At 47.5% G+C, this 15378-nt stretch overlaps 1 protein-coding gene across 2 annotated transcripts; it reads left to right on the top strand.

Annotated features, from left to right (window-relative positions):
* Positions 1-599: 599 nt before the first annotated feature.
* On the top strand, positions 600-13905 carry Txndc15 (thioredoxin domain containing 15). Of its 2 annotated transcripts, none has more exons than XM_059262837.1 (5): positions 600-762; positions 4475-4950; positions 8935-9098; positions 12058-12188; positions 13370-13905. In XM_059262837.1, the coding sequence occupies exons 1-5, from the start codon at positions 684-686 to the stop codon at positions 13564-13566; spliced, it is 1047 nt and encodes a 348-aa protein (XP_059118820.1). In that variant the 5' UTR covers positions 600-683; the 3' UTR covers positions 13567-13905. The 2 variants fall into 2 exon arrangements, with proteins under 2 accessions (XP_059118820.1, XP_059118818.1); XM_059262835.1 differs by having other exon boundaries at positions 4469-4950.
* The last annotated feature ends 1473 nt before the right edge of the window (positions 13906-15378 follow it).

Here is a 15378-nt window from a genome sequence, read left to right as displayed (position 1 = left end):
ACCACGCCTCTTGGTTCTGAAGGTGCTTCTAAAGAGGCCTTCCACTGCCCTTTAGTTCAAAGTACTCAGCATGCGTAAGTGTCATACTCTTAGTATTATCCTCAGAGCCCCAGTGTTAAAACCAACTAACCAATTAAACCTTACTTGCCAGATGTAGTAAATGATAGGCTGTTCAGTTACAAGAAGAATATATTGTAGAAACTTAGCAGTTATATGAAATTCACACTTAACTGGATTTATCCTCTGTCTGATAACATAAGCTAGTGTAGCATGGTGAAGTAATAGATCGGACAAACTGCGGCCTCCCAAGGTTCTGCTCCTCCTCCATTGTGCACCTACAAGCTTCTGGGCTGGCAGGTGCAGTATGTGCTGCAAGCAGCCAGGAGATGACATGGGAGGGGACGATTGACATCTGCTGGAGCCCTGCTCTGACCTCGAAAACATCCAAGCCTTTGGTAGGTGTTTCCCACAGCGGCTTCCAGTACAGGTCGTCCACAACTGGCCAGAAGCCAACCGCCCGACTCCAAGATGGCGTCTGCAGCGGCCGCCAGGAGTCAAGATGGCGACCCGCAGCCACGCCTGCGCTCTCAGGTCTCCTCCCTCAGCCTCGCTGGGGTGGGGGGCGCGACTCCCGTTGCCGTGCGCCGGTTGTCTTCCACCGCGGTGGCTGTGGCCGCGGCTCCATGTCACGCGCCATGCACCTCCTCTGCTGGTGGCAAGTACTGCTGTGGGTGCTGGGCCTTCCGGCCCGCGGCCTGGACGGTGAGTGCGGACCCGGCCGGGCGAAGGCGGCTGCGTGGGGCGACGCGCGGCTCCCCGGCGGGCCGCCGGCGGTGCGGGGCTGCGCGGTGCGGTGCGGTGCGGGACGGCGCGGGGCGGCGCGGGTGGAGGCGAGCCTGCTCAGCCCCCCAGCCCGCTGACCCGAGGGAGTGTTAGGCGCTTGCCGAGGCCCACCGTTTGGTGATGAGCACTGTATTATTAACCTCTTCGTAACAAATACCTGACTTTTGTTATGGCCTTAGAATCCCAGAGCTCTGCGTGATGCTCTACATCATCACGTCCTTCTTCCACCAGCGCCGGGAGACAGCTTCTGTTAATACTGTCGTCTCACGTGCTGGATATACCGTGGCTCGGAGGCGATAAACAATTTGTCAGTTCATACTTAACTGGTAAATATCCGAGCCTGAAGTCTCTCTGACTTCAGCGTTCTTGCTGGAGTCTATCTTGCTGGACCACTTTTTGAAGATGGCCACTTTTGCTCAGTAGGTATCTGCGTGAAGGAAAGACCGGAAAACTAACAGCAGATTCCTGGGGCCCGAGCATATAGGGACCCCTTTAGTGAGGAAGGGAATCCACTCTGTGGGCCTAGAGTGGGAAGCAGAGAGAGACCTAAGTTGATGGCTCTTTTATCCACCCGTATTAAAGTCTATTTCTTAACAGAAAAAGGTTTTTCCTTCCCTGGGGATGTCCTGTAAGGAGGCAATGCTGAGCACAGAGAAAGACGATTCATAGTAACACCAATTGTTATTGTTTGATGTTTTTGAGACAGGATTTCATGTAACCCTAGCTGGCTTTTTTTTTTTTTTTTTAAATGTGCATGTGTTTTGCCTACATAAGGGTGTCGGGTACCCTGGAACTGGAGTTACAGACAGTTGTGAGCTGACATGTGGGTCCTCTGGAAGAACAGCCAGTGCTCCTAACCGCTGAGCCATCTCTCCAGCACCCCCTCTCCCCCGCCCCCCCAAGTGTTGTGGTCACCAAGCATTTTTTGTTGTTGTTGCTGTTGTTTACTTTGAGACAGCCCAGACTGGCCCCAGACTGGTGAGCCTTCTGCTTGCCCAGTGCTGGGACTACAGACCTCATCCTTCCCACTTGTGTATGTCTAACCTGAAACTGAGATTCAGAACCAGAAAACCCCATGTCAGTGTTACAGGGCCAAGGTGTAAGCCATGTCTACCAGATCTCACAGCCAGAATTTTGTATTTTCATTCCATTTAATCACTGACCTTAAAAGTGAGGAAGGTGTATAGGATAATAGGCTCTCGACTTTGGAAGGCACTGGGACGAGGGATAAATGGTGAGAGTGTTGCTTCCCCTGGCCCACTTTCCTAGGGCTTATTACAGGCCTGTTCCGCCCCTCACCGGAAAGCAGCAATACTGGCAAACTGCTCTCTTTGGCCTGTGTATTTGTCCTAAGGCTCTAGACTGTTTCTGCTGCAGCAGCCGTGAGATGTGGGAGTGGTACCTGGCTTTCCCTCTGCCATCCTGATCCTGGAGTTCTTTAATATCGCTTTAAAAGCCAGATGTGGCAGCACAGGCCTGTGATCCCAACACTGCTTAGGTGGAGGCAGGACCAGGAGTTCAGAGCTGGCCTCTGCTACACAAGACCCTAGGACAAACAAGGAAAAGAAACAAAACAATGTTACTTTTAGTTTCTCTACATTCGGTGCACACATTGATAGTCCCTCATTGCATTCTCAGATTTTCCAGGGTTCGTAGTCATTTGAGCTCATTGCAAAATATATATTCATACATCCATGCAGACCCTGAGGATAGTCCCAACTGAGTAGGGCATTGCTCGCGTGGCTAGGATATAGGCAGAGGATAAAGGAACCATCCCAGCTGGTTCCTTCTCAGAGTGGCTGAAAATATGAAGCCTTTTCCCCACAGCAGACACTACTGATGGATTAGCACCTGGGGTTTGGGGTACCTGGGGCTTGGGGTGCTGCCCAGGAGCCTAGGAATGGGAGTGAACACCTGCTCTTGAGATCCAGGATCCTATGCTAGTCTTTACTAGGCGGTCAGATAGCAGATTGTTATTTTTTTTTCTTGTTTGTTTGTTTGAGAGCCATCTTACAATGCAGCCCATCCTAGTTTGAAGTCAGAGAAATCCCCCTGCCTCAGATTCCCTATTACTGATTGCAGGTATGATTCACCACATCCAGCCCATTGTCAGAGTCTTCCCATGCATCATATGCATTGTACTACTGGGCTTCCCTGTGAGCAGGGAAGGCTTAGACGAAGTAGAGAGCCTGCCTTTCTATCTGGAGGGCAAGGCAGACATCAAATGAATACAAATTATTAAGTGAATTATAAGGGTGGAAAATACATCAAGGTAAGCCCCAGGACATTGGGTGCCATCTGGGGACTGCTTACCCTGGTCTAAAGGTTAGGATAGATGCCCTTGTAGAAGAGAAGTTTAGTGCCGCCATCTGAAGGATACTGGATTCACCTGCAGGTGAAGAGGTACAGTAGGGGACTTTCTTAGCTGAGAAACCATCCTCAGGAATGGTCCAAGGCTGGTCGAGGACAGTGGGAGTGACCAGAGACCAGACAGTATAGAGTATAAATCACACAGGGCAGGGGAAGTCACTGAAAATGTTTCCTATTGGGGAGAAGCAAGAAGAGTTTTGTCCAACTTCTAGTTCCACTTGGGCTGCAGTGAGGAGCAGCTTTATGAGCTGAGGAGATCTGGGAGATGGGTCAGTACAGCAGTTGTACATGGGAGGTGGCTGTAGCCGGGTCTGAGCGGTGTTAGTGGAGCGGGGAAAGTGGATGGATTCTGTTGTGTTTCCCGGGGACTCGAACTTGGTTGCAGTACTTCTACATCTCTTTGAACTGTAAGCACCCCCAGCTACCATCACTGGCTTTCATGTGCTAGGACCCAGTACATCTTTTCTCATTGCTCCTCACAGCATCCTGTATATTTCCCGCACATTGGTGGCATCTTCTCATTTGTTACGAAAGCATGCTAAGGATTGCCTTTAAGAAGTTCGGGTTTGCTGCCCCCTCAGCCCCAGCCTGTTCTGGCCCCTCCTCATTAGGCTTTCTTTCTTCCATCAGAGAGCCTCTTGAGAAAGGCTGAATGGTGGCAAGTTACAGACTCTGGGTGGTGCTTCCTGGAAGGATGGGCCCAGTGCCCTCCATCTTAATTTTATTTCCCAAGCAATTTACTTGAAACTAGTGATACAGTAATTATCATTTTATGCATGGCTCAAGCTGCAATCAGTCTGTCAGGTTAAAGAAGAAATTCCTCCTCCCCTCTTTTGACAGGGTCTCACTGTGTGGCCCTGGCTGGCCTGGAACTCACAGAGATCTGCTTGCCTCTGCCTACCAAATACTGGGTTTAGAGATGTGGGCCACCATCCATTATTTTCTTAGTGTCTCTGTTATCTTTTCCTAACTGGTGGTCTTCACTGAAGGTTTTTTATTTGTTTGTTTATTTTTTTAATTGTACGTTATGTGGCAAATTGCAGGTTTCTATTATGTTCTGTGTTTATCTTCTTACTTGGCATCTATCAATACAGCATCCCTGACTATGGTCTCGATAAATGGAGAAGGTGGGTGGCCCTCTGATAGGAAAATGGAAACTTTTTTTTCTCCACTGGGGTATTTTGGAAGATAATTGTAAGTCTTTAGGGTTCATTTGCTTTCGAATCAGATATGACAGTATGCTGCCCTGCTTCAGTTGCAGAGGAGAGTGGCCGCGCATGGCGGGAACAGCAGCCTGGCCCAGCTCTCCAAGTCGGGGCCCTATACCTGCATAAAGAGGAGGCTGCGCAGGGCCCTCGGGACCAGGCGAGGGTGGCAGAGCCTGCTGAGGCCTCGCCGGGGCCGGGTCCTCGAGGAGATCCCGTGGTGGTGCTGTCGGTGATTCCCGGTGCAGCTGAGGACCAACGGAGCGCTGAGGGCCGAGATGGCACCTGCAGTGCCCTGGGAGAGGAGGACCCAAGATGTGGCCAGGAGAGCCTCTTCGCACTACACGGTGCGGGCGGCTTCTCGGAGCGGGAAGAGGAGTACTACCCTGAGCCTGGAGCGGCGGAGGCTGAGCCAGTAGCCCCCGAGGATGCCAACAGCACCGACAGCCTCAAGTCCCCCAAGGTGAACTGTGAGGAGAGGAATGTGACCGGGCTAGAGAATTTCACCTTGAAGATTTTAAACATGTCCCAGGTAGGAAGCCTGCGTTAATAATGTCTGTCTGTCTGTCTCTGTGTCACTCCTTCGTCTCTCCAAACTCACTTTATGATTTAACACTCTAGTACTCATTAACTTTCAGATGGACATTGCCCAGGCTGCTTTTCGCCTGGGCTTAGTTGAGTGCCACCAGAGGGTGCCGCCACCCTCAGCCTCATCTCTGTCCACTGCACATGAGGACGATGTTGAACGTCGCTGCAGTGCAAGTGACTTGCTCTCAGCGGTGTGTAGAGGAAAAAGAAGACTATTACCGCAGTCTGTTATTCGACACTGGGTTGGTAGTGCAGACCTGGAATCCCAGTTCTCGGAAGGCTGAGTTCAGTGTGCAGTTAGCTGCTGCTCCTTTTGACAGGTCTCAGTAAAGACAGGTATTTTGACAAGTATCCCAGGATGGCCTTGAATTTGCTATAGCAAAGGATGACCTATGTATGACCTTAGACTTTGATTCTCCTGCCTCCACCTCTTGAGTGCTGGGGTCACAGGCCTGATCTATGACACTTAATTTTATGAGGTACTGGGGATTGAACCCAGGGCTTTGTCCATGTAAACACTTTCTCAGCTGAGCTGTGTTCCAGCCTGCTATCTTAAAAAAGACAGATTTTTAAAAATTAATCAATTAATTAATTAATTAATTAATTAAATATACACTGGTATTTTGCCTGTATATACTCTGTGTGAGGGTGTTGGATCCCCTAGAACTGGATTTACAGATAGTTGTGAGCTGCAATGTGGGTGCTGGGAACCAAATCTGGGTCCCTTGGAAGAACAGTCCTCTTAATTGCTGAGCCATCTCTCCAGCTCTGAAAAAATGTTTTTTAGGTGACCAGAAGCTAGTCATTCTTGTGATAATTTACCACTAAGTCTCAAAAGCATCCTACTGAACAGATAGGTGCTTGGGATCATAATCACAACATTTTTCTTTTTCTAGAGCTGAACTAGCTCAGTGACAGACACTTGCCTAGCGTGTATAAGGCCCTGGGTTCAATCCCAGTACCACCAAAAAATAAATGTTCTTAAAAATCTGAATGAGGGGCTGGAGAGATGACTCAGAGGTGAAGAGAGAGCATTCTGCTCTTCCAGAGCATTCAGGTTCACCTGCCAGCGCTCACACTGGATGGCTCACAGTCACGTGTAACTCTAGCTCCAGGGGATCCAGTGCCCTCTTCTGGCCTCCTTGGGCACCTGTGTTCAGCTGCACATGCCCACACTCAGATACACACACGATTAAAAAATAATAAAAATAAATCTTTTTATAAGAAAAGAAAATCTGAATAACCAAAACTACAGTTGAGTATCTATGCTGGAACATGTATTACAGTGACGAAGTTCTCTTCCTCTAAAGAATGAGAGTCTAGTGTTTGTTCTACAGTGAGTGAGACCATTGTCCCAAACCAGCCACATTTCCAGATACTTAGATAAATGATGATTCCCCAAGGGTATTCTGGAATAATGGCTGACAGTTTCTGTAGATGGTTAAGAAGCCAGAAGAGCAGGCTGCAATCAGCCTGCTTACATGAGAGAAACAAACCTTAGCTCTGGGAGCCATGACGGCTCAGTGTCATAGAGGGCATGGTATATTTAATTCATGAAGCTTCTCCATGGGTTGGGGTCAGCCTGGCTCACATTCCCTCCAGAGTGTCTCCTAAACACTGTCCTCACGCCATGCAGGACTGTTTTGCTATGTCCCACATATGACCAAGCAGGCTGGGTTATAGCTTCAACAGCTGGTGGCAGACACAGTGCTCCCTTGAATGGCACTGACCTTGGGCCGTACACAGTGAGCTTAGCTCTGCCAAGATGACAGTTGGGAACTGTCTGATGTGTTATCTTTTTCCTACTGAAACAACTACCTGAGATAATCAACTTAAAAAGAGAAGAAGCTTCTCTTGGCTCACAGTTTTTTTTTTTTTGTTTTTTTTGTTTTTTCGAGACAGGGTTTCTCTGTGTAGCTTTGCGCCTCTCCTGGAACTCACTTGGTAGCCCAGGCTGGCCTTGAACTCACAGAGATCCACCTGGCTCTGCCTCCCGAGTGCTGGGATTAAAGGCATGCGCCACCACCACCCGGCTTGGCTCACAGTTTTGGAGTCATCACTTGGCTCCATTGTTTTTGTGCCTGTGGTGAGGCAGCATACCGTGGTTGGAGCACATGTTGGAAAAATACCTCACCTCCTGGGGATGGGGAAGTAAAAAGAGAATGACGAGATCAAGGTGCGTGGTGGCGCACACCTTTAATCCCAGCACTGGGGAGGAAGAGGCAGGTGGATCGCTCAGAGTTTGAAGTCAGCCTGGTGTTGTAGCGTGAGTTCCAAGTTATCCAGAGCTACACAATGAAACCCTGTGACTGAAAGAACAAAAGAGATCAAGGTCCAACAATCCCCTTCAAAGGCATGCTCCAGGGGCAAGAAAGATGGCTCAGAGGACCTGGGTTCAATTCCCCGCACCCACATGGCAGCTCACAACCATCTGTAACTCTTGTTCCAGAGGGTCTAATGCCCACTTCTGTCTACCACAAGCACCAGGCACACATGTGGTGCACAGACAAGCAGCAGAGACTCAACAGTATCAAAGGCATGCTCCAGTGACCTATGACCTCCCACTAGAGCTTACCTTCTGATGTTGGAGCTATTTTCCAAACTCCACAGGCTGAGGAGTAAGCCTCCAACAAGAATGCTTGCGGCTTTTCCAGAGGACCCAAGTTCAGTTCCCAACACCCATGATGGACATCTCACACTGCCTGTAATTCCAGCTCCAGGAGATCTGATACCTTCTTCTGGCTTCCATGGGCATCTGTGTGCAATATATATATTGCATACACTCACAAACACATGAATAAAAAGAAATCATTTTTTGTTTTGTTTTTTGAGAGAGGATTTCTCTTTGTAGCCCTGGCTGTCCTGGAACTCATTATGTAGACCAGGCTGGCCTCAGACTCACAGAGATCCATCTGTCTCTGCCTTCCAAGTGCTGGGATTAAAGGTGTGCACCACTGTAGCATGAATCTTAAAAGTTCTTATTAATAAAAATCAAACCTGAGGGCAGTTATTGGGGAGAACTGGAAGATCAGAGAACTAGAACAAGCCACAGCTACCTCACCTCGCCGGATCCTCAGCTGGTCTTGTTTCCTCAGACTGGAGGCTTCTGAGTCTTCATCCAGAATGGGTCTCAGCTGAATTGCTGATCAAAAGCCTGAATGCTTAACCAGGCCAAATGCTTAACCAGCCAAATGCTTCTAGTTCCTGGTCTTCACGCCTTATGTATCTTGCTTTTCTGCCATCACTCCCTGGGATTAAAGGTGTGTGTCACCATGCCTGGCTGTTTCCAATGTGGCCTTGAACTCACAGAGATCCAGAGGGATTTCTGTCTCTGGAATGCTAGGATTAAAGGCATGAGTGCCACCATTTTCTAGCCTCTGTATCTAGTGGCTGTCTGTTCTCTGACCCCAGATAAATTTATTAGGGTGCACAATATTTTGGGGAACACAATACCACCACACACCACCACCACCTAGCAAAATAAATCTTAACAGATCCACACCATAGCGTTTGTGATGTACAGTTCTGTGGCCTGGGCCTGGGCCGTGTTCTGTATATGCTGTGAGTACTTAGTACTGAGTTGACTAGTTAAGAAAACACTGGAGATGACTGTACCCTGGCATTCATAGTGCTCTTCTGCCAATTCCTGTGTTCGCTGGTTCCAAGTCCTGACAGTGGTCCAGGGCATCAGTGTTTCTCCTCTCCGCCCAGCGAGGCGTCCTTCTTGGGTACCCTTTCATAAGCATAGAGATGTACTTTGCTTGTTTTGCTTTGTGTTTGAGACAGGGTCTCCATGTATCCCTGACTGCCCTGGAACTTGCTACGGAGACCATGCTGTCCTTTAACCTAAAGAGTTCCTTCCTCCTTCCTTGCCTAGGCCGCACATGTACATTTAATGCTCACTTCTAACTGTTCTCTTTCTCTACAGGACCTTATGGATTTTCTAAACCCAAATGGTAGTGACTGTACACTGGTCCTCTTCTACACTCCGTGGTGCCGGTTTTCTGCCAGCCTGGCCCCCCATTTTAACTCTCTGCCTCGGGCATTTCCAACTCTTGGCTTTTTGGCACTGGATGCGTCTCAGCACAGCAGGTATCTTTGGTGGGCCTGTGGCTCACCCTTTCAGCCGATGGCTGTGGTCACGTGAGGCCCTTGTTGGTTAAGTTACAAGTAGGCAGCCAGGCAGTGGTGTGCACGCCTTTAATCTCAGCACTCGGGAGGTAGAAGCAGGTGAGTTCTCTCTGTGAGTTCGAGGCCACCAGCCTGGTCTACAAAGCGAGTTCCAGAACAGTCAAGGATACACAGAGAAACCCTGTCTCGAAAAAAAAAACCCAAACAGCAACAACAAAAAGCTACAAGTAGGGAAGGTCAGCAGGGCTTTGAGAAGGGTGTGAACGCTGCTGCTTCTCAGGTTCCTCTGAGCGCTGGCAGTCAGTTTCCAGAAGTCCCTAATGAAATAGTCCTGTGTGTGTGTGTGTGTGTGTGTGTGTGTGTGTGTGTGTGTGTATAAGAGTGGCAGATATGGCATTTGATGGCAGGGACATTGCTGGAGGACCTTGTCTGGTCTTGACCAGACTAAATATTAGCACAGGTGGTGTCACGGTAGGGTGTCTCTGTGCAGTCGCCTTCGGTGTCGTTTCCAGCACTCTGCTTGCTGTGTCTAGTCAGGGTTGTTTTGTTTTTAAACTGTCATCTTTTTAAAGTGCTTTTATTTATTTATTTTTAATTACGTATATGGCTGTGTACGTGCCCATGGAGGCCGGAAGAGGCTACTGGGTGCTGAGAATCAAGCTCGGGTCTTCTGAAAGAGCAACCTGTGCTCTTGACCACAGAGCCATCTCTGTGCCCCCTTTTTAATATTAAAAAAATTATCTGTCTTTGTGCATGTGCCCATGTATGTGGGTACCTAAAGAAGCTAGGAAAGGGTGTCAGATCCCCAGAGAGAGAGAGAGAGAGTTACAGGAAGTGGTGAGCACTGGATGTGGGTGCTGGGAACCAAACTCTGGTTCTCTTCAACAACAGTATGCACACTTAATCACTGAGCCATCTCTCCAGCCCCTTTGTTTTCTTCTCTTTTTCTTTTCCTGTCTTTTCTTTCTTTATACCTATTTACATTTACTTTTTTTCTTTTCTTTTTTGAGACAGAGGCTCACTCTGTACCCCAGACTGGCCCTGAATTCTCAGTAGTCCTCCTGCCTCAGCCTCCCAAGTGCTGAGGTTACAGGTGTGAGCCACCACACTTATATTTACTCTTGCATGCATATTACAAATTATGCATCAATATATTATAATAATTATACACTTAATATATTAATAAATGAATGTATCCCTTTATAGCGATATTGTCTTTGTTTATATTTCTTTCATGCTGTTCACAGGGCTTTTAATCGCTTTTCTCTTGGGCACAGCGGTGGGTTTGCACTCTTACCCGAGCAGCAGTGGGAGGTACAACTGTCGCTTGTTCGTCACTGTGCCTGGCTTCTCTTTTATTTTCTTACATTGAGTGATTGATTGATTGATTGATTTAGAATATATGTGTTTTTTCTTTTTATGAAGAAATAAATTGTTCCTCAAATTAGTAATTATCACTTTTTTAAAGATCTATTTTGCTTTTTAATTTATAGTGTGTTAGGGTTCTCTAGAGGAACAGAACTGATAGGATGAATCTATATATATATTAAACAGGGATTTATTAGAGTTGCTTACAGGCTGTGGTCCAGCTAGTCCAACAATGGCTGTCTCCTAAGACTCTAATAGTTGTTCAATACACAAGGCTGGATATCTTAGCTGGCCTTCAGTCTGTGTTGGAATTCCAAAGAAGTAGGTTGTATATCAGTGAAGGAATGTACGCCTCCACAGCAGGATGGATGAACTTGCCAGCTAGAGTGAGGGCAAGCAGGCAAAAGCAAAGCGTCCTTCTTCCATGTCCTTTTATGTAGGCTGCCAACAGAAGGTGCTGCCCAGATTTAGGGTGGGTCTTCTTAACTCAAATTATACATATTTAGGGTGGATCTTCTTACTTCAAATAATCCAATCAGGAAAATCCCTCACAGGTGTGTCCAGCTACTTGCGTTTTAGTTGATTCCAGATGTGGTCAAGTTGATAACCAAGATTAGCCATCACATATGGTATGTGAGTATCTGCATGTGTGTGGAGGCAGAAGAGAGTGTCAGATCCCTGGAGCTGAAGTTGCAGGCAGTTGTGAGCTGCCCCATATGGGTCCCCTAGGAGAGCAGTATGTGCTCTTAACCACTGGGCCATCTCGTCAGCCCTAGCTTAGTGACTCTTCCGTCTGTTCTAGGAAACTGTCTACAGGGCCTGGCCTAAGGCTAGCAATGGTGATCCGGCTCCAAAGCATACACTAGACTCCGGGACTTAAGTCTGGCATGCTTCCCTGCGCTCCCTTCCCAGAGGCTGTTGCCATCTTCCTTGCTGCCTTCCTTAGCCTGTTTATGGAAGACACGTCTTCATTATAGGGCCTGGAATGTGTTTGATTCATATACCAATGTCTGAATGACAAAACTGACCTTGCTCATCCAACAGTGATCCTTCAGTGACAGGAGAAGCTGAGGCTTAGTGAGGTTCAATAATTTTCCCAAAGGTTATACACTGCCAGAGCCTGGACTGGTCTGTGCGAGGGCGAAACAATCCTACAGACTGGTGTGCAGGCTGAGTCATGGATTCCTTTACACCAGTTGGCCAAAGAATTGCTTACTTTATGCTGATCTTTTTTGAGGGAGGGATGGCCATTCTGAAGTTTGAATTTTTTTTTTTTCTGTCAAGAAAATTGACACACTATGTTTTATCCATGAATTAGAATTTTCTGGTCTGAGTTGTTTTGACATCTGGATTTAAATAGTGGAATCATTGGGTCATGGCTAGAACCATGTGCTAATAGCAGTTGCGTTGGATGGCAGTGTAGGAGCGCCCTAACCCTGACCCATAACGATGTGGCAAGGAACAGACCAAAAGTCAAAAGTTCGATACAGAGTTATCATGTGAGAAAGCGTGTTTTTGGGCTTTCTAACTTAACTGCCTTCTTCTCTTCCAGCCTTTCTACCAGATTTGGCACTGTAGCTGTCCCCAACATTTTATTATTCCAAGGAGCTAAACCAATGGCAAGGTTTAATCATACAGATCGAACTCTGGAAACACTGAAGATCTTCATTTTCAATCAGACAGGTATGTAGAAATAACACCCTGAGGAGGAGGAAGGTGTCGTGTCCCCCCCCCCCCCCCCCCCCCCCCCCCCCCCCCCGAGACAGGGTTTCTCTGTGTAGCTTTGCGCCTTTCCTGGAACTCACTTGGTAGCCCAGGCTGGCCTCGAACTCACAGAGATCCGCCTGCCTCTGCCTCTCGAGTGCTGGGATTAAAGGCGTGCGCCACCACTGCCCGGCGAGGTTTTTTTTTTTTTAAGACAGGGTTTCACTGTGTAGTTCTTGCTGGCCTGGAACTTGCTCTGCAGACCAGACCAGGCTGGCCTTGAACTCACAGAGCACGTTTTGTTAGTAGTAGCACAGAGTGTACCTTCTTCATCTGGGTTGTTGCTGGGAGATTCAGCTGCACTGTTGAGTGTGGTTAGCTTTTGTTTGTTTCTATTGTGGCGTGTTCCATTTATTTATTTAGTTTTTTTGGAGGGGAAGGACGACTGGAGACAGGGTTTTTCTGTGTTGCCCTGGCTGTCCTGGAACTCATTCTGTAGACCAGACTGGCCTCGAACTCACAGAGATCTGCCTGCCTCTGCCTCCCGAGTGCTGGGATTAAAGGCGTGCGCCACTACCGCCCGGCTTCAGTTTCCTTCTAACACGAGAGAGCGGAGATCCTCATTAGCTCAGAGGTGAGAGCACTGCAAGGTTGCTGGGAATGGGACCTGAGCCGGATCCCTGACGGGTGTGGGCAGAGAAAGGCATTGTGTTTGGTGCCTGTAGATGAAGTTCAGGTGCCCAGCATCTGTAGTGATCACTGACCCAGTGGGGGTAACTGTTGGAACAATTCTTTCAATAACTCATTTAAAGGCATCTTGAATTGAACATAAACCAACCTGTGGAAACATTTGCGAGTGGTCTGACTTGTTGAGCTTTAGTCTCAAGAGAACAAAAGGCACTGTAACAGAGAAAAGCTCTGAGGAGTTGTAGAAATTCTGGAGCTTTAGCTTTGAACTGCTGGAGGGATTCCTGGTCCTTTGATGTCCTGGGAAGAAAGGCAAGGGACACATGACTCTGACCGCAGGTGAAACCCTTCCAAGATACGCTTGCGCGGTGTTTATTTCAGGGTCGCTTGTCAGTTTGCATGTCACGCTTATACTTCAGACAAGCCTTGGATGTGTTTTCTCTCTAATTTGAAACAATTGATTTGTCTTTCAGGTATAGAAGCCAAGAAAAACGTGGTGGTGACTCAGGCTGACCGAATGGGCCCTCTCCCCAGCACATTGGTAAAGACGGTGGATTGGCTGCTTGTATTTTCCTTATTCTTTTTAATTAGTTTTATTATGTATGCTACCATCCGGACCGAGAGCATTCGGTGGCTGATTCCAGGACAAGAGCAGGAGCATGTGGAGTAGAGACACAACTCAAGGGAGAGGAGACATCCGGCCGGACTTACAGTCATGGGTATTTCCTCCCCTGAAGCGCTGACTTGCAGCGGAAGTCAGAGTCAAGAATCATGTTCTTTTTGAACTACTGAAAGGCTAAAAAGATGACATACAAATGTGTTTTTACTGTGACAATTTGCAGATGAAAAAGTATTCACTAGAATCGACTGTTCCTGTTTTCAATACTTGAACATAATGAATTTCTCTTCTGGTGTCCCTAAGCAGGAAAGTGTTTTGGGAGAGGAGTAACTAGGGTGGCTGTGGGCCTATAAGTAGCACCTGATGAAAAATAAAAACATGTGCCCCTTGTTTTGTGAACTGTGAATTCTCTGAAAGAATTCAAGGAGGTTCCACTTGTTTCTAAGTGGCAGATTTTAGGAAAAAAACAAACATTCTAATTTAAACATGTTAACTTTGTGCTAGAGCATAAGCCTTAGTCAGTTATATACCCAGTGTGCATTATTTGAACCTTAAAATTCTGAATACTGAGCCAGGTGGTAGTTGTGCACGCCTTTGATCCCAGCACTTAGGAGTCAGAGGCAGGGGGATCTCTGAGTTCAAGGCCAGCTTTGTCTACACAGTGAGTTCCATGGTGGCCAGGGCTACAGAGAAACTCGATTGAAAAACCTAAACAAACAAACAAATCTCTGAACACTGAGCTGGGTTGAGATCCAAAGGAAGTATAACACTTCTTGCCTGAAGGTTGAGTCTAGTCTAGTTTAGGATGCATTTAGAACAGAGACAGCACAGCTGCTGAGATGAGGCTTAGCACATAAAGGTGCTTGCCACCAAATGTGAGGAAGACCTGAGCTGAATCCCTGTTCCACATGGTAGGAGGAGAGACCTGAGCTCCTCGTGTACACCATAGCATGCGCCCCTTATACACTTATAAAAGATAAATTTTTATAGAGACAACATATTGTTATGATATTGCTCGTGGGGGACCCCCAGCTGGCCAGACAAGGGAGTCCCACGCGTGAGGGAAAACATGCTGGGCAGATGTAGTGGGGGCCGGCCAGCGGTGGGCAGCGGCACTTCATTCACAATCCAGGTGCTGCATCCGTGTGGAAATGAGTTTATTGTAATAGAGAGATGAAGAGAAAAATAAAGAGGGAACGACAGAAAGAAGGGGGGGGTCGAGGGTGCATACCTCATGGGAATGGAGAGAGAGAGTGGAAGAGAGAGAAGGGTGGGGTTTTTCCTTAAATCAGGCATTTACATCAGGACACAGGGCTGTCCCAAGGGGCGGGTCAGAATATTAACACATGTAATTTATACAAACCTTTTTATTATCATTATTATTGTTACTATTATTGGTTCTTAGAGACAAGGTTTCTCTGTGTAGCCCTGGCTGTCCTGAAACTTGCTCTGTAGATCAGGCTGGCCTCTGTACTTTCTGTTTTCCGAGACAGGGTGTCATGCAGCCTTGGCTGGCCTGGAGCTTGCTATGTAGGCAAAGCTGGGCTCGAACTTATGGAGATCCTCCTGCCTCTGCCTCCCAAGTGCTAGAATTAAAGGCATGTACACCATGCCTTAATAAATTACTTTTATACTAATTGCTTCCAGTGTTTGACATTAGTTCAGTCTGTATAAAATACTCCTCACTCTGTAGAAATAGAGTGTCATATTGACAGCTTACAACTTCATGGTGTATATAATGTCATGAACAGCCCTGCTGGGTGTCCACTGGAGAAGGACCGTGACTCAGATACCATTATGTCTGTTTACAGATGAGCAAACTGAGGCTGAGAATGGTTATCTAACTTGCCCAGCTTATAAAGA

This window comes from Peromyscus eremicus, chromosome 5, assembly GCF_949786415.1.
Source record: "Peromyscus eremicus chromosome 5, PerEre_H2_v1, whole genome shotgun sequence".
In the NCBI taxonomy this organism is placed as follows: domain Eukaryota; kingdom Metazoa; phylum Chordata; class Mammalia; order Rodentia; family Cricetidae; genus Peromyscus; species Peromyscus eremicus.
This window is presented reverse-complemented; position numbering and strand designations above follow the sequence as displayed.

Excerpts from the sequence above, each read along its gene's own strand:
- Txndc15 (XM_059262835.1), top strand. The coding sequence starts at position 684 with ATGTCACGCGCCATGCACCTCCTCTGCTGGTGGCAAGTACTGCTGTGG. Across the intron at positions 9,099-12,057 it reads GATGCGTCTCAGCACAGCAG|CCTTTCTACCAGATTTGGCA; the intron begins GTATCTTTGGTG and ends CTTCTCTTCCAG. Across the intron at positions 12,189-13,369 it reads CTTCATTTTCAATCAGACAG|GTATAGAAGCCAAGAAAAAC; the intron begins GTATGTAGAAAT and ends TTTGTCTTTCAG.